The 27,907-nt window shown below is 37.4% G+C and overlaps 2 protein-coding genes across 3 annotated transcripts in view; one reads left to right on the top strand and one right to left on the bottom strand.

Annotated features, from left to right (window-relative positions):
- The first annotated feature begins 2,114 nt into the window (after positions 1–2,114).
- Positions 2,115–27,907, top strand: part of LOC133846913 (uncharacterized) — a 45,180-nt gene continuing 19,387 nt past the window's right edge. For both annotated transcript variants that reach the window (XM_062281627.1, XM_062281628.1), the window contains exon 1: positions 2,115–3,088. In XM_062281627.1, the coding sequence (XP_062137611.1) occupies positions 2,115–2,831 (717 nt within the window). In that variant the 3' untranslated portion in view covers positions 2,832–3,088. The remainder of the gene's footprint in view (positions 3,089–27,907) is intronic.
- LOC133846912 (RNA-binding protein MEX3B) lies at positions 16,499–20,434 on the bottom strand. The gene is made up of 2 exons (XM_062281625.1): positions 20,235–20,434; positions 16,499–17,327 (listed from the first exon to the last, which is right to left on the bottom strand). The coding sequence occupies exons 1-2, from the start codon at positions 20,293–20,295 to the stop codon at positions 16,531–16,533; spliced, it is 858 nt and encodes a 285-aa protein (XP_062137609.1). The 5' UTR covers positions 20,296–20,434; the 3' UTR covers positions 16,499–16,530.

The raw sequence follows: 27,907 nt of genomic DNA, 5'->3' as shown, positions 1-27,907 counted from the left end.
CGCTTCAGAGAACGCCCAATTGCTATTTCGGGAGACATACACGAAATGTTCCACCAAGTGAGGGTGCGACCAGAGGATCAGGCAGCTCAGAGATTCCTCTGGCGTGATGGAAACTCGCAACGGCCACCGGAGGTATACGTCATGCAAGTTATGACTTTTGGAGCATCGTGTTCACCTTCCTTGGCGAGTTACGTTTTGAAACGCAATGCTCAACGTTATGAAGCTGAATATCCCGAGGCCGTAAAAGCCATTTGTGGCAACACTTTCGTCGATGACTGGCTTCAGTCTGTGGACTCAGTAGCTGAGATGACAAATCTGGCCCAGGCTGTAAAACTGATTCATGCTGATGGAGGATTTGACATGCGACACTGGACAACCAATTCCCAAGCAGTGGTCTGTGCTCTCGAAAATAGACATGACATGTTGGACAAGCCAATTTGTTACCCAGATGTTGGTCCGGAAAAGGTTCTGGGCATGTGGTGGCAACCTGGAGAAGATTGTCTAACGTTTATGGTGAAGCCAGATACGATCGCAAAGGCTCTGGATGGTCGGCCAACTAAGCGCCGCGTCCTGAGCATGATTATGGCCATATTCGACCCCCTTGGAATTGTTGGATTTTTCAACATACGCGCAAAAATCATTCTGCAAAATATATGGAGGAGTGGAGTCGGATGGGATGAGCCGCTTAAAGAAGAAGACGAGGCAGACTGGAATCGTTGGTTGGATTTGGTGCCAACGTTAAACAATCTGCGTATAGCCCGATGTTTGAAAGGAGTTAGTGCAGCTAGATGTCTGGAAACGCATACATTTGTAGACGCAAGTGTTAATGCATACGCTGCCGTCGTATACATCCGAGCTCAAGTAGACGATCAAGTTCATTGCAGTCTTGTAGCGTCGAAAACAAGGGTTGCTCCATTGAAACCAATTTCGATACCTCGCATGGAACTCATGGCAGCTGTTTTGGGGCTGAGGTTGGCCAGATGTATCGAGTCTGAAATGTCAGTACACGTTGACAAGAAAGTGTTCTGGACAGACTCTAGAGACGTTCTATACTGGATACGTTCGGATGTTCGTAAATTTCACCAATTTGTTGCACTCCGCATTGGCGAAATCTTAGAAGGATCAGATGTGAGTAACTGGAGATGGGTCCCGTCAGCGCAAAATGTGGCCGACGATGGTACCAAATGGACAAGAACGCGAATAGGTGGTTCAGAGGGCCTCAATTTCTATATTCGGATGACTCTCAGTGGCCGCAGATGAGCTTTGATGCGAGCCAACATAGCCATACTATTCTGCAACACGTCGAAGAGCAATTGGAAGCCATGTCACCTTTGAGCTGTATCTCACCAGACCCAGAAAGATTCAGCAAACTGGAGAGATTAAGACCCGCACAGTTGCGAGTATTGGATTTCTTGCGATCTATTGTCAAGAAGAGCATGAGATCGGAATTAAAGAAGTTATTATTACTTGAGCGGCCAATCGAGATGGATATCATTCTAATACGAGTGTGCCGAGTATTTTAGCGAGATGAAATGCTTGAAAACGGGAAGCAGTATTATGGATCGGAAGAGCAAGCTATTCAAATGCTCTCCGTACTTGGACGAAGTGAGCATACTACGCGTCAAGGGAAGAATCGACCTAATAGAAGGAGTCGAAGTAAACCTAAAGCGACCCATAATCCTACCAAGAAGACATCGATTTACATTTCTGCTGGTTGAGTCGTATCATCGCCGGTACCATCATCTGTACGACGAGATCGTGGTCAATGAACTACGGCAAAAGTTCCTGATATTTGGTCTGAGAGCCTTGGTGAGAGAGGTTTCTCAAACTTGTCCAGCATGCCGGATGAGGCGCGCGCGTCCTAGGCCTCCAGAAATGGGAAGTCTACCGCGTGAGCGTTTGGCGCACCACAAGGCGCCGTTCACCTATACAGGAGTAGATTACTTTGGGCCCATCGACATCATCGTTGGACGACGGCACGAGAAGCGCTGGGGTGTTCTGTTCACATGCCTCACAATTCGTGCCGACACCTAGATATTGCAACGTCATTGTCAACCGACTCTTTTCTTTGTATTCTAAAGGCATTTATAGCGAGACGTGGTTGCCCGCGACGAATGATGTCCGATAATGAGACTAACTTCCGTGGTGAAAGTAGAGTGTTAAAAGATGAAGTGGAGCGTATATCGACCAGGGATGTGGAGACCAAATACCCAGAAATGGAGTTCATGTTCATTCCGCCAGGTTCACCGCACATGGGCGGTGCATGGGAAAGATTGGTACGCTCAACAAAGTCCATTCTAACGGAAATCTTGCCGCCTGGTGGATTGCGAGAAGAAGTGCTTCGTGCTGCGTTGGCTGATGTGGAGGGTATTCTCAAGTCACGCCCACTCACATATGTACCACTGGAATCGGCAGACTCAGAAGCGCTTACACCGAACCATTTTCTGTTGGGCCACTCGAGTGGAATTCGTGAACGAGACAGCGAAATTCAAAACGGTGACAAGCTTGCCAAAGGATTCAGAATTTCGAGCCAGTTAGCCGATCAGATCTGGAAAAGATGGATTCGAGAATATCTACCAACGCTTACGCGTCGTACCAAATGGTTCCAACCGCCGCCAGATTCAATCGCCGTGAATGACATTGTTGTTATCGTAGATGAGAATGGCAAACGAAACAGCTGGCCCAAAGGAGTTGTGGTAGATGTTCACCGATCGAGAGACGGTCAGGTACGGAGTGCCGTAGTGCGCACTCCAGAAGGTATTGTGACTCGCCCCGCCGTAAAGCTAGCCAAATTAGATTTGAAAATTGGTAATACACAACGCGAATGCTAGTGAATTACGGGGTGGGGAATGTTGGCGGGCGAACTAAATTTTCTACTGGGGCTTTGCCAGCGCATTTCCTACTGGGCATTTGTAATCGGTGATTCTCTTTTGCGCATTGGAATTTCACCGTTACGTTCGCTAGAAGTAGCAATGCAGCTGCAAATTTCGGCAGCGTGATTTACTTTGAATTTGTATTTGAGCCCAAGCAGAGGCAAATAATTGTTAACAATAAAATAGGGATTTGAAGGTGTGCGCAGAGCACGAATGTAAGTAAAAATATGAAATTACAATGAAATGTACGAAATATAATGAAAATAATAAAGATTTCAGCAAATATTGATCCACTACACGTTGTTGTTTTCGAGTAGTGGATTGCTCGAAGTACGAGCAACGGCACACCAACCAAGGCACGGATCCGGTGCCAACAGCTTCTTTATTTAGCTGAATCTATACTTTATCGGATATTCTTGTTGAGACTCGACCGCCATCTCCTCTGAGAAATGCGGTAAGAGGCTTTGCTAGTTTAGCATAGTCTCTTATGAAACGTCGGTAATATCCAGACAAACCTAAGAATGATCTTAAATCTTTTAGAGAATTGGGTATAGGGAACTCGGAAATAGCCTTAACTTTTTCCGGATTCATCTTAACGCCATTTTCAAATATTGTGAATCCCAAGAAATTGACTTGTTTCTTAAAAATTCACACCTATCCATTTGGACTTTCATGTTCGCGCCTTGCAGCGTTAAAAAGACTTGTTCTAAATGGTTTGCGTGTTTCTCCTCTGTTTTGCTAAAGATGATTATGTCATCTATATAAACATAACAGATCTTCTCGATATGATCTCTTAGAATGTCGTCTAGAGCTCTTTGGAAGATTGATGGTGAATTTCTAAGTCCGAAGGGAAGGCGAATGAACTCGAACTTTCCTTCATTGACTGCGAATGCTGTCTTTTCAATGTCTTGTTCTCTTAACAGAGTTTGATGAAACCCGCTCTTTAGGTCGAGCACTGTGAAGAACTTGTTGCTCCCTAACTGCGCGATGATTTCTCCTATCTCAGGCATTGGGTATCAATTACAATTCTGTATTTTCTTTTCCCCGAAGCGTCTGCTTTCTTTGGTACAACAAAAACTGGGGCATTGTATGGGGATCTAGAAGGTCTGATTATACCGTCGTCTAACATCTCTTGAAGCTGCCTTTCAACTTCTTGTTTGAGCGAAATAGGGTATGGATAGTGTTTGGTGTGAATTGGTTTATCCGACGTAGTTCGAATTTTTCCGTCTACTTTAGTGGAGTATGTCAATTTTTCGTCTGGCTCTGCAAATAGCGTTCTGTAATTTGCGGCCAATTTGTTTATTATTGTCCTTTGATTTTCGGACATATAGGTTAGGTTAGGTGGGACCGGCTGCCCTGTACGGGGCAAAAGCCAGCAGCATCATAGGAGGTAGCCGTGAAACGACCCGAAGATCGTTGTGGCACGGCGAATTAAGGTATTTCAGCCGGAGTCGGGATAATGCTGGGCATCTACAGAGAAGATGCTCGAGTGGTTCCTTAATCCCGGGCTCGTTGCATTTCCTGCACTGATCACTGTTCGTGATACCCAGCTTTACAACATGGACAGCCGACAGACAGTGACTAGTTAAAATGCCTAGCATTAGCCTGCAGTCTTTCCTTGAAAGCTGCATGACGAATTTGGTTAAGTTGTTGTTAGTAGAGGCACACATCAGCCTTGCAGTTTTGCACGAGTTGGCATTGCGCCAGCTCGCGTCCCACTAAAGTCTAGAGCGCACCTTAATTTCTCTGCCTAGAGTTCGCAGGGATATCGGAACATTGCACATGTTACTGACATCGAGCCCCACTTCCTCTTTGGCGAGAGTGTCTGCGATCTCGTTGCCATCGATGCCCTGGTGGCTTGGGATCCAATAGATACGCACGACCGCAGATGCGTTCAGCGACTCTATTGCTCTTCTGCTGTCCAGGACAACTTTGAACTTGACCACATCAGAGTGCATTGATCTTATTGCAGCCTGACTGTCAACAAAGATGTTAATTGTGTTGTGATTACGCTGTAAACCCCGAACCAATTCGGCAGCCTTGCCAATTGCAAAAACTTCTGCCTGGAAGATGCTGCAATGGTCTGGGAGTTTATAGGAATGTTTGGAGACCGGGTCTGGGCAGTATACGGCCGCTCCGACACCATCATCCATCTTCGACCCTTAGGTGAAGAGGTTGAGGGCTTAGGGAATGCATAACCCTTCCCGCCAGCAGTCCGGTTCCAAGAATATTGTTTTTATATGGTCAGTACTGGTAAGGGGAAAGTATAGTCCAAGTCTCTACTAGTCTCCCTACCAATGGCGCTGTGACCATAGCCTAGCAGACCCAGATTGTCCGTTGCGGCAATCTTTAGGGACGATGGATTGCGCGGATAAAGCGGCATTTCCCAGTTATCAAAATGCTTATGTCGTCGGCATAGGCAATTAACTTGGGGCCCGTCCAGTGAATTTTGAAGTAGGCTATTTACGACCAAATTCCAAAGGAAAAGAAATTCCATACATTGCCCGCCTTGGGCAGGAAAATGACTTTCGAGGTCCTCCAAAGCGTGGGGACATGACCCCATGCGAGGCACGCCGAATAGATACCCGATAGCCACGGAACAATCGTGGGCTTGCTGGCTTGCAGCATTGCTCTCGAAAGTCCATCGAGACTGGGCGACATCACCTTCGCAAAGGATTCGATAGCCCAAATTATTTTCTTATATTTAATTAGACCGGCAGGGGTCTCATAACTGGATACATCCGGGAAATGAGTTGAGACCAGTGCTTCAAGAGTTTCAGCACTACTCTCCGTCCAAACTCCATCGCCCCACTTGAGCGGACTATGACTAGAAGCCTGCTTGGACAGCAGCTTCCTCAGTCTGGAGGTGTATTTGATGTTGTCAAGGTCTGAGCAAAGGTTCTCTATGAAGACCTTTTGGATAATCGGATCATCCTCTTGTAAGACATTAGGAGAGACCTATTCTTGTCCCAGACATATTCGTTGTTCGACTTCTTAACAAGTTGAAACATGCTAGTAAGCTCCCCACGAAGCGATAAGAGATCTGGGTTCCACCAGGGTGGCTTCGATCTTCTCGTCGGTCTTGAGAGCCTACAGGATTGGCGAAACGCGGAAAGTAGTATTGCTGAGAGGACATTGACATTTGTTTCTAGGTCCTATACCGAGTTGATGTTAGCCGGCGGACCAAGAGACTTGGAAACAAAGCTAGAGAATTTCGCCCAGTTAGTATTGCGGGAATTTCTGAACGGCTGAGCCGCAGGTATCCTGTTAAAAGGAATGGTAAATTGAATATACTTATGATCCGAGAAGGAGGGTCTATCCAGGAGCCTCCACTCTTCTACATTGGTACACTCAGTCGCAATCGTTAAGTCCAGCACATTACAAGAGGTGGGACCTACATAGATACCTCACCTCTGTTGGCTAGTCTAGGATAAAATCAAGAACTGACTCACCCCTGTCGTTAATGTCGGGACTTCCCCAGACGCTATGGTGGGCGTTGGCGTCCGTTCCGATTATAAGGTGTTTTTTGGAGGAGCAGACCATGTACACCAGCCTCCGCAGCTCGTCAGGTGGAGCCGGCATGTCGTGGGCCATGTAGCAGGATGCCAGCAGCAAACATCCTTCACGGCTCTCCAGCACCACCACGGTTAGATCGTCATTGCTGTAATTAGGTAGTAGATGAGCTTTTATCCCCTTTTTAAAATGATGGCAGTTGTCGATCTACTTACCAATATCGGGACGTATAGATCGTAGTGAGGCGACTTCAGCCCAGTAACCGTGTTGCCCGACGCTATCCACGGTTCGGACCAAAGCCGCGTAGGCAGACACTTCCTCCAGGGCAAGGAGTAGCTCAGCCGAAGCCGTTTTGGACTTATGGAGGTTGAGTTGCAGCACACTCATTAGAAGTTAGCAAAATCGCGGGGCCCGTCTGCATGAACAGTTTCTCCCCACCTCCTCCGTCTCATCAGTCAAGCTGAGGTGCTGGGTGGCGTCGGTCACGCTCTCAAGACCGATATCTGCCTCAACCTCTCCTGACCTCAGCATGTGTGAGTCCTTGTCGTTGGGATGACGTTTTTTGAGGCGAAGGTACACGCTCCCTAAGCCCCACACCATCTTCCCATTGCGTTTATATAGCAGATCCTCGGCCTCCTTATTGATCTGAATGATCACGTGCTGCCCACCACTGGGTAAAGGTTCATCAACCTTCAGCACGTACCAATCACTCGTCAAAATGGCCGGGTTCTGCTTTTTGAGCAGCTGAAGCGCCCGCTCGCCCTGCACAACTATGGGGAAAAGGACTTTCGCCTTCGGCATGGACGGAATATTATTCCTGTCCACCACGTCCAGCTTGGCCCCCTCCCACAGTCCGTCCAGTTTGGGTACGGTCGCTTGCAGCCACTGCAATGTTGGGTCGTCCTTGCATGTCAGGATCTTGACACCATTCATCCAGCCAGTGCCTTCGAATGTAGGCATTGGACTGTCTGAGACGTTCTCCATCCTGACAAACAGTGCGTCGACCAGCTTACTATGGGTCAACCGCCACCGCTCTGCAGACATTTTCCCGTTAGGGACCCCTCTGTCTATGAGAGCAACGGCGAGATGCCGCCTGGCAGTTTCAGCAACCGTTGCTCTCTGTCTCGTTCTGTTCGAGTCCGTATTAGTGGAGCCAGTTGCTCGCAGCCTCTTGCTCATTGGGGCCCTTGCTTGGGACTCTCAGCGGACCGTTGGCGCTTGCTTGCCATGGACTCCACCATCTTGTTGGCAGGGCCGGAAAAACCGGTCTGCACTTTAGTGTCATTTGGAAGGGGCTAATTTGGTTTTCCCGTATCCACGTGATGGCCCAGGCAAACCTCTCCTGATCCTTGACAGACAGGTTTGCTACGCCACTGAGTCTTGCGTGAATACGGGTCGCCGCCTTATTTTTGGCCTTCTCCTTCAGGCCCTCCGTGCCCCGCTGCGCAACCTTGGAGGTGCTGGCGATAGGCCGAGGTGACTGAAGAGGAAGACGTTCCCCTCCACCGTAGAGATTGGCGCAGCGCTCTTTTGGTCCGTGTCGGTTAAGACCACAGCACCCGCGCGCACCAACCTCGAGCTTTTGGTGGCAGTGTTGTTACAACTGATTCGGCCTGCTCCCGCCGCCTCAGAGGTGTGACCGCTGGCGACACGCAGAGAGGATCTCTCCCCGTGCCCACCGGTGGTAGCAGTCACGCGTTCCACCGACGTTTGGGCTGACATCCCAGCCGGGGTTGAATTATTTAATGAGTCCATTCTGAGACCATTTTTGGCTAATTTTGTTATTGGGAGCCCCCCATACCATTTTCAGTCTGACCGCCAGACACCTCGTACCATGGATTCTGCTACTTATCTTCAGACAGATGCCCGAAAGATAAGGAACAGAGTCCTCAGCTAGGATCTGCAGTTCCTGAAATATCGACGTATAGTAGAGATCTGCTACCCGTTGACAATGAGGTAATACAAATCCTACCCAGCCAGCACCCTCGAGGAGGGTTCAGCAGAGGATTTTTGCCAGCCAACACATAACATATATTATGAAAGAAAATTTCGGTATTGCTAAAAATAAATTATAGTCCATAATTTATAGTGTAAATGAGAGACGGATATTTTTTCGATTTTACATTTAAAATATACATATGTACATAAACTGACGAGCAAAACTGTAACACGAGTTCAATACTCTAACTTAAAAGGTCTGTATGTTCTTTTCTAATTTAAAAAGTAAACTAAAAATCTTAGGCTTGTTTGTTAGTATTTTACACTACTTTTCTAAAAAATTTTAAGCCCTTTGATAATATGAGTAAAAAATGTAACAAGTCAAATGTTACAGTTTTACACTCTTGCACAGTGGGCGATTTGGTCCCGCTAGCGGCATTTAATTAATAACTTCTAAACTAAAATAGATATCTTCAGTCGGTTTTTTCACTGATCAGAAAAAATCATAAAATTTTTAAGTTAAAAATTTTTTTTTAATTTTTTTAAATTTTTTTAATTTAAAAAATTTTTTTAATTTAAAATTTTGTTTTATTTTTATTTTATTTGAACTTCAATTAACATATTTCATATATAAACTTTATCTAAAAATGATGGGATGATGGAAAAAATGGGATGACTTCTGAGTGCAATACTAAAAAAGATCCCTTTTGGTACTAACACTGTATCTAAAAAGTACCATAGTTTCAAGGCTAGCAGATAATAGCAGTTGATAAATTCACATTTTGGACGCCACTGATTCACACTTTCGGCTAATAAAGGAGTTAGACTGGACTTAGTTGAACAAATTAAGTTCTACTCCACGAAAGACAGGTGTACGCTAATCCGGGCTAGTTGTTAATACACTGAATTACCACTACGTTTTATCAGCTACACATTTATAGACCGGTCACAAACATTGATTTTTTGAAAATACATACCTTGAATATAATAAAAACCAAACTTCTAACAAATTCACCAAAAATTTTAAATTTCCGAGGAACTCAAATTCCATGCGCGCAAAGAGAAAAAATTGTGTAAAGCTCTTTGCGAAATCATATGGTGTGTTTGACCGATCACAGCTGATGATCAGCTGATCGTAGAGCTTTCAAAAGCTTTTAAAAATCTAATCAAAGCATCTGCTATCGATATGTGAAAAAATATTAACGGATTTTTCAATTTGAAAATTTGAATTAAATGCCGCTAGCGGGACCAAATCGCCCACTGTGTCTTGGTGCCAAAGCTTTTCTTTTAGTTCACAAGCTTTTTATACCCGCTACCCACAATACAATTATACAAGGTAGTCTCGTCAGCAAAAAGCTGGTACCCTGTCTATGTTAGCAATGAGTGCGAGTGAAAGAGGCACAGCGTGGTAGCGTGAACGAGACGACAATGAAATGCGCATTAACCCTTAGACTATGATATTAATATTTACATATTTTTAAGCTAATATTAATGTCTCCTTGACATATTTTTAAAATGTAAGTTGTTTATGAATAATATTAACAATATACATGAGAATTCTCTAAATATTTTAATTCTACCCGTGTCTACGGCATATATTACAAAATGTCATTGTGTATAAGGGTTAATTGCTCGAAATACGAATGCGCACTGACGAAAGCTTTTCCGACGAGACTAACTTGTATAATTGTATCATGCCCGCTACCCATAGGGTAGAAGGGTATTATAACTTTGCGCCGGCAGGAAATGTATGTAACAGGTAGAAGGAGGCATCCCGACCCTATAAAGTACATATATTTTTGATCAGCGTCAACAGCCGAGACGATCTAGCCATGTCCGTCTGTCCGTCCGTCCGTATGAAACACTGGATCTCAGAGACTATAAGAGATATAGCTATAATTTTGTTATGTTTGCACGCAGATCAAGTTTGTTTCAAATAAAAAAAATCGAATAACAAGCGTAAATTTAAAGCTAGAGCTGCGAATTTTGGTATATGCAATAACAACTATAGTAGTTGTGATTCCTGAAAATTTGATTGCGATCAGATAATCAGAAAATTGTGGAAGATATTAAAGAAATACTTTTGTATGGGCAAAAACGCCTTCTTACTGGGGGTCTGAGTTGCTTTATTCGACAATCTGGTACATTGTGCCGTCTATGGTATATTTTGAATGTGGTACTATATCAATAAACCAAACATGCCATTTGGTATATTTTTACTATTTTTGTAGTATTTACGGTATATTTTGAAAATAATACCGCAATATTTTACATTTATTCAAAATGGATAGCGGGTATCTCACAGTCGAGCACACTCGACTGTAGCTTTCTTACTTGTTGGTTTATAACCAGTGGATGTTTTTTCCTTCTACTTCTACTTCTGAGGAATCGAAAAGTTGGAAGTTATTATATCACCGTTTTTTTAACGTTTTACACAGATTAATGGATTCCTTTACTGATTTAACTTACCATATTCTATATGGACTTCGATGAGTCTTGTATGCTTTATCAATTACTTTTGGTTTTCTATTGATAATTCTGATTTTCACTATTCATTTTATTAATGTGTTTTCGATGATAGGACTGGGTTGACTCTTTTGCCAACTGCTACTAGAAGTCCGTGATCCATTCCTCCTCGAGAGAATTCTGTGAACGAATCTTACAGAATTTATGCTCAGCCGATGCAGTTCTTTTAATCTCACCCGCTAACTTAATCGGTTTGGTGTAGCTTGTTATATACCTGTCATCCTGTGATGATCACGGATCTCTATTTGGGATAATAATCTTATGTGATTAGCGCACTTAGTAGACGTCTTGCACTCTCGGTACTCAATTTGTTTTCACGCACTAAAAAAGTGTTTTGCTCTATTGATACGCGATTTGACCGAAATGTTCTTCGACGCGCTTAAAAATGGTTTGCTCTTTCGATACTATGATTTGTATTGAATTAACATAATTACAACAAAATACTTGATCAAGGTTCCAACTGGAACTGTTCTTTATTGATTCAAATTAAAGACTAAATAATAATTCTAAAGTTGTCTCAATATAAAGCTGTGAGTTCTAGCAGTGGCGTTGACTTCTGATTGGTAAGTTGGGTGCATTTCGTAATGTTCTTGGAATTGCAACTTGCTACAACAGCAACCATAAAGCGAGGATCAGAGAGAGCTAAAAGACGTCCCATATATCTCCATGTGCAAAATCTTAACTAAAATGAGCTACATGCAGACTATCAGAAACCCTAAGATAAGCAGAAGGATCCAAACAACTCTATTTAGAACAAATATCCCCAACATGGCTTCCACAGACATGTGCTGGATGCGCTGGGCAACTTGGCTTTTGGTCTTTTGGGAATCTTACAGGCACGCGCAGGAAGTTGGACAGACGTTAATTTTGGATATTAGATGTGTGGGAGTTGCAGGTCGTAATATTTCAGGTTGTAACTTACATATGTACATATATTACATATAGATGTGGTAATCAAGGCTAATCCCAGCGTCTAAGTAATGTACGATACATCATGAAATTTCTGGCCCAATTACCACTTTAGGGTCATTAGAGTCGAATGGGAAATCCTCCTTTTCGCAGCATCATCTTGGTGAATTCGAGTAACTTCTACAATGAAATCCCTCTTCCCACAGATCTAGATTTATTGAATATGTCTAACATATATGAATATGTCTTTACCTCCCAGTAAATTTGCGCAAGCAAACTCAGGCAAGTCAGATTGACGGTATTCATACTCAGTGTTCATCTGTTCCACAGTTTCCAATCGCTCTTCAGTCAAAAAGCGTTTAGTGTAGCTAATTGAGGCTTCAGTCCCACCCACTTTGGCTTGAATGATTTAGCATTTACTTCTCGCACTGTTTCGCTCACCATTGGAAACAAATGCGTTAAGTCAATAAACTGCACTTGAGCACAAAGTTGTCAATAAAACGAGGAGACACAGCAATGACCGTCTACCGTTGTAATAGATTCGCGCGCGACCGTGAGAGCAGTATGACTGTGTGTGTGTGTGATTGTGGTTATGGTTGAGGCGGAACCAATATTCCAAAATTTTGTTTAGCGCCGAAGTGTACTGAAGCTCGGATATAATACAGCTTCACCCGTATAATATCGCGAGGTAAGTTTCTTGTGCCGATTCACAAAATTCTGCTATATTTATACATATATGTACATATATCACGTTGAGGTTCACAAGGTTTCTTGCCCACGCTGCAACACATTATTTGAAATTAGATAATACGCTCCCTAATAACCTGTATATACACATGCACACCTAGAGTATTTATGAATCCTGAAAAGTTGATTGTTATTAGACCGTTTTAGAAGTTATCTAAGAAATAACTTTCAATACCAGAACACGACCACTGCAGTGACACTTTGCAGACGCTAACCCGATTCTCGAAAAGCTAGCGGAAACGGCAACAACAACAACCACACCAGCGAAGAAGCAATACCGCCAACTTCAGATACAGCAGTTGCAGAGGTACGACAACAACAACAGCCAAGAGCCAGCAATAGTAATTGCAACGACTGCAATTACAACGGAAACGAGAACAACAACAAAGTAGCAATGGGAACGACGGACGGAGCAGCGACGCCGGCAGAACAACCAGCAGAGGTGTCTTCACTCTTTATCAAATTATAATTAATTTTTAGTTTGGAATCAATAAAATAAGTCGAGCTTGTCTCGCATTTATATTTTTTATAAATTCAAAGAACCATCGTCCTTATTTCATATGATACAGTACGTAAGCTATTTTATAAAACCATCGGCCATTACGCGTAAGTCAACTCTGACCGCATAAACATAAAACTATAATTTTATTATTTTTTTCAACACGTTATTTTTGAATGAAGATCAAGTTTGTATTAGATTTTCGTCATGCCCACTGGCTTAGTACTTAGTACAGCTTTTCCACCTCTTCCACGATTTTGAATAAACATTTTTTATTTATTTTCGAAAATTTTTATTATATAATCATGTAGTAATTGTTTATATAATGTATATATTTATTTTTATATAATATATACTTTGTGTAAAGTTTTTTTATAATCGACATCAGTAATATTTCTCGCCGTTAATGTCGATTAAAGTTAATTTATATGAAATGTATTTTTAGAGATATACTTCCTTACGAACACAATGCGGATATTCATTATGATTACTATTGATTTTAGTTTTATTTTACCGTTACAAATGTATCTTTCGGTTTTAATAAGAAACATTTATAAAATATTCGTTGTAAATATTTTAACTGCCATCTACACAATTTATGTAAAAGATTATATTTTTATTCTGGTAAAAAAATATTGTCCATGCAAGTCTGAATGCATGGGTACAAATAGTTTAATATTTAGTTATTCCAATGTATAGAATAAACTGAAAAATAAATTTAAGTAAACACCATGTTATAGTAAAAAGAATATAGAAGAAACTAATAAAGTAAATAATTAGGTACCAACCATCGCAGTTACAAAAATTTAATTTTTTATTTTGATATATTTTCTGCCAATCATTAATATAACTAGTTAAAATTAATTGATAAAAAATAGTTCAATAGATTTGTCTATAAATAAAATAAATAATTTTTAACATTTTATAAATACTTCATAAAATGTATAAATAATTTTACTCTTTGTATTTATTATCAATTTTATAATTAAAACTTAAATCTACATCTTAGAGTCAAATGTATAAATTTTTATTTTTTTTTATATTTAGACATAGAAAATGTCTTTTAATGAAATAAATTTTATTAATTGAAATAAATGCATTTTCTTGAGTAATTATTAAATAATTTATTCTCTCACTCATATTTTGCTTTAAGGGTTTCAAGTAACTAAAAAGAAGAAAAAACTATGTAAATTGTATTAATATATAAAAATATATATTCTGATTCTTATTCATAATTTTAGATACGATTTTTTAGTTTATATTTTTAAAATTAAAATGGACATCAGACAAATTAAAAAATTCTTACACAAAATTATATAAAAAATCATTAATATCTCAATAACTAATCTGATTCTCACTGCAAGATATACTATTGGTATGAACCAATCTTTCATCTGATTGGCTGTAAATATATTAGTCTTATTATTCACATTAATAGTGTAAGCAATGTATAAATTATAAATGTATGTAGATATATTGTTTATCCTTGCATATTATTTCACATATTTAAAGAAATAAATATATGGATATTATAAATATTATATGTAATATATGCTCGTATATATGTATGTGATTTTTTAATATTATCTGCTTATTTATCAGTCATCTTATCCTAATAAGTTTTATTTTTTGTATTTGTTTTGACAACGAAATTATAAAACCTATTAAATCTTAATATTAAAATCAATAGTACATTCAAGTCTACTACATTCGAATGACAATATTTTTTTGCATTGAACATTTATATTTTTGAATTTGATTTATATTTTTATCATAAATAAAAGTCGTTGAAAGCAATTATTGTATAGTATTTTTCTAAAATTTCAATATTTTTTTTAATCAGTTTTCATGAAATCCTATGCCATTAAATTGTTTTAATATTGGTATATACATTTAAATAAATAAGTCACTATTTATATATTTATATATATATCATATATAAATATATATATATATATATATATATACATTGACATAAATATGTTAATGAGCGGTTTTTCATTATAGCCTGCTAAATAAATTATATAATTTTCATGATACCCTGTTATAGCATGGTGCAAAGGATTATGAAAATACATTTTTGTGATTACGCATGGTAATTATTGGAAGTATATTAGATTCTTAATTAAAATCAATAAGTAGCCATAGTATCTTGTTATATACACACTAATATCATCTAATAAATAAAATGTCAATTTATTAAAAATGTATTTATATTATGTTATATCCAACCGAATAATAAAAATTAAAAATATATATGTGTCGTTTGTATTTGGCGTTATAATAAGATTATTCCATATAGCGATATGATCGGCTTTTCATTATAATAATTATGTTATATCCTGACTAATCAGCATAACTATTTATCTTTGTTTATATACCCTCGCAGAAGATACTTTATTCAATCTTGGACTTGTTGAAAACATATACATATATATTGTTAAAGATCGATAGTGAAATATATCTTGAAATTGAATACTATCAATATGTCGCCACCAGAGTTTAGGAACTTTCTGCAAGGGTATTTACTTTTCAGCCTATTCAAAACAATCTAAACTTTGGTTCAATACCTACTAGAATACTATGAGTAATTATATATGTATATTCATAAATAATATGCGAGTGGAATTTCTAATCTTTGTTGAAATGTTTGAATTTTGGATCATTGCGTGTACAAACCAAATACAAAAGATTTAATGCAATCGATTTAAGCTAAAATACGCATAGCGTGGTAGACAATCGAGTGACAGATTGGACATATAGATTCCATAGAGACGCAGATTTGATTAGCGCAGTCCATGCAAAACATATTGTGTCCACAAGGAACTAAAGCTGTAGTCACTTCTCTTTTATTGCACACAAAGCATTCGCGATGTACTTGATGCATTTTAAGAGGGCTTCCTGAAGGGCGTAGCAGTAGGTTATGGCATGATGGTAAATCTTGAACAAGACTCTTTGTCGTTGTCTTTAAAATGTGTTGTTCCGCAAAAAGTGAGTCTGTTGGGCTTATCGAAGCAGTAGGCGAGCAATGCGAATGCGATGCCGTCGTTGTGACCACATTTACATTAACTCCAGTCGTTGGCTGATTCCAAATGCTCGGCGAATCACCAATGCCCTCATCTACGTCAATGGAATCACTTAAATTTTTCCAAATGTTTAAGAGCTCTGGAGGTGTATTGTTCATACTTTGACTGCTATTGGCGCTATTATTTGTGCTTTTTGTTGATGTTGTCGATGAGGCCGATGAGCAGGATCGAGTCAATATATTAGCCGAGCTTAAATTGCACTGAGCAGCTACGTTTGCATTTGCACTCGATATAGCTGATACAGATGTGGACGCAGGCGAACAAAAAGATAAGCTCTTGTGCCTATTTATACCATGTGTCGTATTGCGATATGAGGTACTCGACTTCGCACTATTATTCGAGTTTGTTAAATGATTTCTGGCATTCAAATTATCATTTAATTTATTTGAAGGATCATTTGATTCGCCAACAGTTGACGAAGGTGGCAAAATTGACGTATTTACAGCATTAGCAATGTCCCTAGTTCAACACTTTCAAAGCAATTTGACAAACTTGTAATTGTTGAAGTTGTAACTAAATTCGAAATGTTTTGTGTGTTATCGGCAGAAGTGAAATTACACGACATTGCATCTGAATCAATCGCATACATAGAAGATAGTATATCCGCGTTAATGTCATCGTTCAATATTTGCGACATGGTATTAATAGTATTCAGAGTTGATGTATAGTCAGTCGACGAGTCTGTTGATTCAGTACCATTTTCACTGCCCTGCGTACTGTTATTACCCGTCCTTAATGCAATGTGCGCCTCAATTTGCTTGCGTGCCGTTTCGACATTCTCGGGCAGTCCGGTTACCTCAAATATCGGCTCTTTTTCCCTTGACGGCGTGACAATATAGGTTTGTGTCTCCTGTTGTATATGCTTGATGGTTGCACCTTTAGGTCCAACCACCAAGCCAACCACTCTATATGGTACGCGAACCTGTATGGTAATCTGGCCTGGTAAACATGGTGGACCCGCCTGGGTTGTGCGAGCAACAATACCGATGCAACTATTTATGGATAAACACGTTGTACTATTTTCCGATAGAGCGGTGCTGCTACTATTTGAACCTTCCATCGAGGGCTTGCGCGACGCCCGAATTAAACTAAAATGATCCGCTGCTGAGAGTATTTCACGTTTAGCCTTGTTCACATCCTCCTTGCGTCCTGTTACCACAAATACAGGTTCTTCTCCCCGAACTGGGGTCTTGATATAAGTATTTGTTTTTGCTCTCAGTGCTTTAATTTTGCATCCTAATAATAAGAAAAACTTTTTATAGTTGTGGAATAAAGTTTTTAACTATAGTCGAAAATATTCAGCTTTATCTTAACCAAATATTAACATTTGCTCTTAAGTGCAAAAATAAAGTTAAATACGAAAAAACTACAGTTCAGAGGCTTTGAATTTGGTAAATCGTTGACATTTTTAGAAAAAAGCATTTAAAAAATTGTAATTTCAAATTTTGTGCTGTTTTTCATGACGTTAATAATAATAATATCGTTCTGTTAACAGTGCTAGAGTTAACAGAACGATATTATTAATCTTACCGTTCTATAGTAAGACTGATCGTTCAACAGCAACGTCGAATGCTTAATAACAGAGCTATTTCAAATTGTTTTTCGCATGTAAAACATATTTTCTGTAAACGACAAATTTAAAAACTAAGAATAAATATCTGAATAAGGGATATACGCAATATTTTCCAATAGAAGCAAGAGCGCTACTAAATTATAGTGTTTATCTTGTTCTATATACTTAGCAAATAAGATTAAAAAAAAATAAATAAAATATATATATAATTATTTATAAAAAAAACATTTATTTCCATCATTTTGACAAAAAAAAAATTAATTTTTACAATGACTAAAATTCACAATACATTAAAAAAACAAATACTATTTGCGATAACAAAAACTTGATAATCATGTGTGCTCCGGCATTTTTTTCGGTTCCGGTTTCTCCGGTTTTCACAAGATTTTGGTCATAGTTTTGCTGTCGGAATGTTTTATTTCTTACTGCTGAAACAGTTTACTCTTGTTTTGGCCAGAAGAAAACAACGCGAAAAATGACTTTCGTATGGCCAATTTCCTGAGTGGATAGAACTCACATAAGGATAATTTAACTCTGCATAAATGATTTATGCTTCTTTGACTTTTTTGCAAAAGAGATTTAAAACTTAAAAAATCAGTGAAACGGCAATCAGCTGTTCCCCACAAAAAAGGGGAAGCCACATTTTTAATCGATTTCATTCCGGTGATTTCAACAACTGTTTTTAATACAATTTCAGCACTTATCATAATTAATTAAATTAAACAAATTTATTTTTAAAACATATTTTACAAATTTTTTAGGTAGGTCGCTCACCAAATCGAAAATTGTTGTTGCCAACGGCAACAATTTATTTCCAAATTTGAGGTGGGGTCAGAAATAAGTCGTTTTAATAATAATTAATTGATCTTCTGGCGGTCTTAAAAGAACAAAAATGAATCAATGAGTCAACTATATTTTTCCTTTTGCAAATAAGATCAGATTTGATGTAGAGAAAGGCATTTACTTTTCAAGTCGACAAGACAAACTTGCTCGTTTTGCAATTCGAAAGAAACTTCTAAAAGTGAAAACGGGAGCACGGCTGAATGTTTATATTGTTATCCCGATAGTAAAAGAATCTTTCATGTACAGTATGTACATATGCAGATAGTAATTGTATTCTCTTTTTATATATTTTTCTACGTTTGTGAAAAGTGGTACCTTTAGGTCGGCACACAGATATCAAAAAGGCTTTTTAAAGGCGATTATTACAATTTTTATCTTGTTAAGAAAAAACTTAAAAAAAATATATTTTAAAAATATATAAATAATATAAATTTAACCAAATGGATATTCAACATAAACCCAAAAGTTATGTTACCAAATATGGAATGTCGCTTGTAAGCTTATTTTTAAAAACAAAAGTACGTCTTGATCACACTTTTTTTTTAATCGAGAGATTGCTATTACTTTTCCGATTCATTTAGCTTACTTTTGGATAGAACATTTTGTTAAGAATAGTGTTAAGCAAACCTAAAACATCTTATTAAAATTAAATACTTTTATCTTTTATGGGTATATAAAACCAGATTAACAAAGTTTAGGAAAGACAGTACTGTTTACTTATTTAAATTAAGATACGTGTACATGTATGTTCATATTATTTAAAACTTAATAAAGTTTTTGTCTCGGCGACATATACTCAAAGGTAAGACGTGGGCTGAAAAGTCCGGGCCTTACACATAGATTGTGCTAGTTTTATTGCAGTCACCTTTTTTCAGTAAATACAATCCTTCAGAAGACAGCTGCTAAAATTTCATGATATTCTATTCATTAGTTTGTAAGTTATTGAGCCAAAAGTGACACTACTTTTCTATTTTCACAACAATGGATCAAATGCAATTTCGTCTTCTAATCTTACAATGCTTCTTGATGGGGAAAAATACCGTTCAAGCAAAGCTTTGGCTTGAAAAGTGTTATGGGAACTCCTCTCCATTAGAAACAACAACAAAACGTTGGTTTGCTGACTTCAAACATGGTCGTAGAGACACCGATGATGCAGAACCCAGTGGACGTCCAAATGGGGAGGTCACACCAGAAAACATCAAAAAATCCACAAAATCGTTTTGAATGATCGAAAATTAAATTTGCGTGAGGTAGCTAACATCATAAAGATATCAAAAGAACATGTTGGCTTAATATTGCATGAGCATTTGACTATGAGAAAATCTCGTCAAAATGGCTGCCGCGTTTGCTCACTTTTGACCAACAACAAGAATGTGTTCATGATTCAATGACAGTGACAAAACTACATGAATTTAACTTCGAATTGCTCCCACATCCACTAATTCGCCAGATTAGGCTCCCAGCGACTTCTGGAGGTTAGCAGTCCTCGAAAAATGCTCGCCGATAAAAATTTCACACGATTATCACTGAAATTGAAGCCTATTTTGAGGCAAAAATAAATCGTTCTAAAAATTTATATTGAAATGTTACAGCGGCTCTGGAATGATTTCGATGCTCTTGATAAAGATTAAGTTGACGAGTAACGCCAATTTTGATCCAAAAAGCAAGTTTTCTTTGTCAGGCCCGGACTTTTCAGCCCATGTGTTATGTCCGAGTTTTTTACCTACCTTGTCGACCAACAATTTCGGCAACGTGTTCAGAGCTTGGTACAGGAACACATTCCGTCATGTTTTGTGATTTTTCGATCTATCGTCCAACCCGGCTGATGGCATCAAGATGCTAGACCCAGATCCGAACCCAGTATTTATTGGCATATCAGTCTTCGCAGCATAGCCGGCAGATACTAAATTAATAGATGCCAATTCATAATCACCCTGCGAGGCTAATGGATGAACAAAGCTATTTGGATTGTTATTGTGTTGGTGCTCATTCAATCCAACTAACGATAATTCCAATGCCAATTGCAACGTGCGTGGATCTTCCGATAATGGGATTTGATGTAGTTTTTGTTGTTGTATTTGTATCATTTGATGGTGAGTATTCTGATTATTAATTTTATGAAATGCTGCATTTTTAGTAATGTTATTATCATTAAGCATTTGTGTATTTGTATTTACTGAGACGGCATTACTAGACATTGTTGATGATAATGTCGATAACGATGACATTGATTGTTGCTTCGATAATTTTTTAAATTTAGATATTTCAAATTGAATTTATGATTGAACATTAGTCAAACATCTTTAATTTCAATGCTCCATTCATATGAACTCGATGCTGTAGCTGGATTATTGTTTTAGCTGGATGTGGGCGATATACAAAGGAGTGATAAGTAGATAAGCTCACACTATTTAACTCGTTGGTATATCATTTATAAATGGCTACAATTTGTTGTATATCATTAAACCTTCATTAATAATCATCAAATTATAAAGGCACATACACAGATCGACCAATATTTCAATGAAAATCCAAACTCCACTTTTTAAAGTATTAAAGATTGTTTTCATTCATAGCTGGCCTTCTTATTCATAATACATAATACATACGATTATATTTGACTTTTTTTTGTTGTTTTTCAAGACTCAGAAATTTTTTAAGTAGCATATATATTCCTTTTTCTCACTTCTTGTTCTGGACTACGCCACCCATTTCCTTTTACCCTTCGTTTTGCTTTAGTCGTTTTTCTGCAATGGTAAAAATACTGAAATGCATTTGGTATATTTAGTATACACACACGCATACATGACATGGATAGACATACACATTTTCAAACACACCCATTCTTATCTGAACATAAATATACTTACTTGAACCGCTTTTCGGGTATTTTCCAAAGGTCAAACCAAAAATAATTTGTATCATTTTATACGTTTTAATAAGTATACAAAAATCACAAACAACTACCGCGAGTTCAGTAGTCATTTAGATTTTCTTATATCTTAGATCATGTTTGAACTATGTTGATGTCATAATACTCGGCGTTATTTTCGTCATCTCATTACAACCCCTAACACTTGCGATGTAAACCTTGTGTCACCCACCCTTTATTACTTTAACCAAATTTGATCTGTATGGGGAAATACAGTGCACACTAAAAATACTGAATTTTGTATAGCAAATTGAATAAATGTTCACTTTTTAGGTACGTCCTTATGCATATATTATGTATTCCCTTTTAACATTATATAGAAAAGTTATATGTTCATATATGCATATATATTAATGCATATTTTTGTATGGAGCTCCCTTTGCAGTCACACTGAGCTATTTTCTATATATGTTGACATATCTGTATGTACATGCTCAATTCAATTGACAATTACTTAAAACATTCTTAATGATGGATTAGGTTTTACTGTAGACAGTAAATTAAGTAAACTTGTTGACATAAATAACAATAAATGTCAATACTTATAAATAAATAAATTCCGGCACTCAATTCACGGCAACGCCTCTCGATATAATGCATGTGTACATATAATTGTGCATTGAAATATACATACATAGGCATGTATGTATATATAAGAAATAGGTACAATCTTTAAATTCCACAAACAGCATTATGCACGTATATCCAAATCACATTTCAATAATTTTAACCCAAAAGATCACTGCCAATTACACTTTATCCTATTTTTAAATAGCTCAAATAGTTGCCGGCTTTGACTGCACAAACAATCTCTAAGTTTCACAGTAAAAGCGATGAACGTCGTGACACTATCGATAAATCTGTTTTTATTTTTGTAAATATCGATATTCGTTGGAATTAATCGACTATTCTTTAGAGCTAAAACACATTAAGCGTTTGTATCGCATTTTATGGACGCAACTCCATATAAAGCGCTGTTCCCACAAAATAAAAATTTTGAACGTGCTGAAAAGCAATATATTTCGAAAGTTCCATAAATTCAACAGTGACCGTTTTTGGCAACCATTAGACCTCTAAATTTGGCACGCAAATTATAAAAAACTAAAATTTATGACCACACCACTCAAGCATGCGTTTCCTACAGAATGATCCAAGGACTGAACCTCAGAAGGAATAATTGTTTTCTAGAAATGACCCATGGGCGAGATTCTTGAAAGCTGGAGAAGCGTTAGAGTAGTCCCATTTTTAAGACAGGTTCGGACACCTCAATAGTCAGCAACTGCAGGCCAACAATGTCCCTTTTAAAATACAAGAGGGACTAGAATTTAAGCTTACCGCAAAATATTTTTGTGACAATTACACCGACGAGCAAAACTGCAAGACGAGTACAATACACTAATTTGAAAATTAGAATAAGCGGTCGTGACTCATACCGATGAGTTACTACCGAGTAAAAGCGACGACATTACATTGCTTAATTTAAATAACAGTGCTTGAGCAATTCGACGCAGTATTAATATATTCGGCCTGAAAGCTAAAGAAATTAAAAGGAAACCATTCATAACATATGTATATACACCAAATTTTGCGTCAAAACTTTTCGTCTATTCACTAATATTAGACTATAGCACATTGCGACTAGCGTTTAAAAATGCAAACTTTTCAAAAATTTTAAGGTTTAATCGCAATTGGCGAAATATGCAGTTCCCTCAAGTGGAACGAAGGAGCTATGGGAGACGACTGAGGGCGTATGGTACGCTATTCCCCAGAATTGGTGCAACGCAACTCCCAGAGTATGCCAAATTGAGCAGGAGAACTAAGAAAGTGAAAAATACAAAAATATTAAAAATTTTTTCTAAACTGTAACTTTTGACTTTTTCCAGATTTTCTAGCAATTTTTCTCTTGTTATCAAATAGCAAAATTTCGAGAAACAAGTGTATGAATCTACTAACAAACAAAACCTTCGAAGGTAGATGTGATACAGCGTTCATGTATTCACCAACCGAGGCGGCGTTGAGGCTCCCGTCCAAATGTGTCTGGCAAACTCTCTTTCAGAAACACGAAATTTCTTGATTTTATTATATTTAATTTATTTTAGTAATTGTGCATAGAAGGTGCTCGTGAATTTGTCCGAATTTTGCAGACTACTGTTCTACTACTTTAAAAACATAAGTAAAGAAGAGATTGACAAACTAACCATTACATGAGTGAGAAAGAGAGTGAGCGATCAAGAAAGCATGGGCCGTTATCTTTTCCACTCAATTGCTGCTAATGAACCAAATTGCTCTTGTTTGGTTTACAGGTTTACATTGTTAAAGTTTTGTTGGTCAGTGTATATCAATGGCTTAAAACTTTATGGTTTTCAATAAGATTTAGAAGTCAGAAGTTTTAAATCTCATTTTTTAAAATTGTTTACAGTTCAAAAGTTTGCTAAAAATAAAAATTTTGACATACAAATACATAAGTGAATTTTTATTTAGATGTCACAATAAGTTCTTTTAAATAATTTTTTGTTCAAATTAACATTTTGAAATTTATTTAATTAATTAATGTGTCTATCTATATAGGCTATTATCGCTCAATACTGCTCATAACTAAAATTCACTATGACATGCAGGTGACGACACTTGACTAATATTATTGCCCGATGCATTTAACATATTATTTGGTTACTAATTATATATGTTTACTAATTTAAATTTAATGAACTGCAATTGAAACCCGATAGCAACACACGCATATATATACCTAAAAGGATTAATTTATTTTACAGGTAGATTTGTGGATTTTAAAATTTAAATGTGTACGTAAATATATAATATAAGCAGTAAATAGTTATTATGTTGGATATTGTGGTTGATTTATCAATTGTTGATGATGCCGTCTTTCACGTGCGCGTTCTATATGGCGTTTTCGCTCCTCTTTAGTCCAGTAACGTCCAATTTTACCTCTGATATAGTATCATCCTCTGTTGTGGTTAAGTCACCGTTGCGTAGATTTTTCCTTATGCCCAAATGTAAATGATTTCGCACTGGACGCTTTACAATATATCGTGTTCCGTCAGGCCGACGTTTCACTTTCCATACCATTGGAATTTCCTCCGACACATTTTCGGTATGCACAAGAATTGCGTTAGGTTTTGATACTCCCGACACAGTTTTACTGGATACCTATTCAATACATATATACATTTTTAGATTTTTAAGACAATTGATTTGTAAGTATATCTAATGTACTTATGTAGATAATTGCAATGAGATTGATAGCAAGTATCTATATAAAAAGTCATTTGAATTGACTGGTTATTTGCTACCAATTCACAGCAAGAGCGGTAACACGTAGATGGTTCATTTATCAACAATGTTTTAAGTAAATTACACTTAATTAACAAACAATAAATGATTGCAATTACCAAAAAAAATATGTAAGCCAATTTTGTATTTTCCAGCATACAATTGCGTTTTGTTCTTAGTCAATTTTAGGTTTTAAAAAGTACGAATAAAACATAATTACCCCATATGAGCCCTTAAAGAATTGTTATATGGGTTCTTTTATTATATGGAATTAGATACAATTGAAAAGTTCCCGGCCTGACACACTGATGACGCCTCTAGAGTCAAATCCTAATGATTTTTATTTAGTCCTAACCTTTAAAAGACGTATTTTTAAATGTCTGTAAGTAACTTTATTTTTTATTATTATTAAAATAATAACGAAATGCTAACAAAGATAGGTGTACTGTTACCTAACTGGGCAAAGTAACCTTGTTACTACGTTTTTGTTAAAATATTGTTTTCTAAAGAGAAAAACAGAAACCTGGTTTAATGATTGATTGGTATAGTAAGTTTAGACGTGGCGAAGTAAGTACCGAAGACGGCTAACAGAATTTTTTGTAAAAGTCCGCAAATAAGTCTGCAATACCACGATCATTTGAATATGTCCTATTTTGAAATGGCGATATTTTCGATCTAAGTAAACAAACGACTTCGATTACGAATTCATTATTAAACCTATGCGGAATACTTAATGGAATACAACCATCAATAAATAAAAATATGTAAATAAAAATTCAACCGCTATATTCCTGTTCCTATACAAAGATAACAAGTCAGAAAGCTACAGTCGAGTGTGCTCGACTGTAAGATGCCCGCTACCCATTTTGAATAAAAGCAAAATATTACGGTATTATTTTCAAAATATACCGAAAATACTAAAACATTACTAAAATATACCGAATTATATATTTGGAATATCGCAATAAAACACATTCAAAAATACCATAGACGGCACAATATACCAGATTGGCGGATAAAGCAACTAAGACCCTAGCAAGTAAACGTTTTTCCCATACAAAAGTATTTCCTTAATAACTTCCAGAATTTTTATCTGATCGCAACTACATTTTCAGGAATCATAAATACTAGCTTTACTCGATTTTTTGATTTTCGGGGGCGGGAATGGACGTGACAAAAATTTGAAACAAACTGGATCTGCGTGCAAACATAACATGCTGTAGAAAAAATAATTATTCTATCTCTTATAGTCTCTGAGATCTAGGTGTTCATACGGACGGACGGACAGACACACAGACGGACAGACGGACATGGCTAGATCGTCTCGGCTGTTGACGCTGATCAAGAATATATATACTTTATAGGGTCGGAGATGCCTCCTTCTACCTGATACATACATTTCCTGCCGGCACAAAGTTATAATACCCATCTCCCTATGGTTAACGGGTATAATTACTACCAGTCAGTCTGAGATATAAGCAGGACAAGTTTTTCAAAATCGGTTTTCCGAAAACACAGAGAATGCTGCCCACCCTAAACGTTTACTAGACTCTGACACAATAGATGGCAACTCAAGCAAAATCTCTTGAGGTGATTTGGATATTTAGGGAGGATATTATTTTAAGACAATGATTCACCAATAGGGTTATTAAGAAGGGAAGGGCACAGTCCATTAAAATTCTTGGCGAAATTTTAAGAGATACCAGCAATAATAAGACACCCAATAACTATAAAGTTATCTCAATCGGAAAGCATGCTAGAAATGTTATTAATTTAAAACAAGTAAGAAAGTTACAGTCGAGTGTGCTCGACTGTGAGATACCCGCTACCCATTTTTAATAAAGGCAAAATATTGCGGTATCATTTTGGAAATATACCGAAAATACTAAATATATACCAACTGATATGTTTGGTATATCGATATAGTACACCATTCAAAATATACCATAGACGGCACAATGTACCAGATTGTCGGCCAAAGCAACTCAGACCCATAGTAAGTAGGCGTTTTTGTCCATACAAAAGTATTTCTTTAATAACTTCCACAATTTTTAACTGATCGTAACCAAATTTTCAGGAATCATAACTACTATAGTAATTATTGTATACACCAAAATTCGCACAAACAATCTCTAAGTTTCATAGTAAAAGCGGTGAACGTCGTGACACTATCGATAAATCTGTTTTATTTTTGTAAATATCGATATTCGTTGGAATTAATCGACTATTCTTTAGAGCTAAAACACATTAAGCGTTTGTATCGCATTTTATGGACGCAACTCCATATAAAGCGCTGTTCCCACAAAATAAAAATTTTGAACGTGCTGAAAAGCAATATATTTCGAAAGTTCCATAAATTCAACAGTGACCGTTTTGGCAACCATTAGACCTCTAAATTTGGCACGCAAATTATAAAAACTAAAATTTATGACCACACCACTCAAGCATGCGTTTCCTACAGAATGATCCAAGGACTGAACCTCAGAAGGAATAATTGTTTTCTAGAAATGACCCATGGGCGAGATTCTTGAAAGCTGGAGAAGCGTTAGAGTAGTCCCATTTTAAGACAGGTTCGGACACCTCAATAGTCAGCAACTGCAGGCCAACAATGTCCCTTTTAAAATACAAGAGGGACTAGAATTTAAGCTTACCGCAAAATATTTTTGTGACAATTACACCGACGAGCAAAACTGCAAGACGAGTACAATACACTAATTTGAAAATTAGAATAAGCGGTCGTGACTCATACCGATGAGTTACTACCGAGTAAAAGCGACGACATTACATTGCTTAATTTAAATAACAGTGCTTGAGCAATTCGACGCAGTATTAATATATTCGGCCTGAAAGCTAAAGAAATTAAAAGGAAACCATTCATAACATATGTATATACACCAAATTTTGCGTCAAAACTTTTCGTCTATTCACTAATATTAGACTATAGCACATTGCGACTAGCGTTTAAAAATGCAAACTTTTCAAAAATTTTAAGGTTTAATCGCAATTGGCGAAATATGCAGTTCCCTCAAGTGGAACGAAGGAGCTATGGGAGACGACTGAGGGCGTATGGTACGCTATTCCCCAGAATTGGTGCAACGCAACTCCCAGAGTATGCCAAATTGAGCAGGAGAACTAAGAAAGTGAAAAATACAAAAATATTAAAAAATTTTTTTC

The sequence above is a fragment of the Drosophila sulfurigaster genome, chromosome 4 (assembly GCF_023558435.1).
Source record: "Drosophila sulfurigaster albostrigata strain 15112-1811.04 chromosome 4, ASM2355843v2, whole genome shotgun sequence".
Taxonomy (NCBI): Eukaryota; Metazoa; Arthropoda; class Insecta; order Diptera; family Drosophilidae; genus Drosophila; species Drosophila sulfurigaster.
Note: the sequence above shows the minus strand (reverse complement) of the source record. Positions and strands in the feature narration are given on the sequence as shown.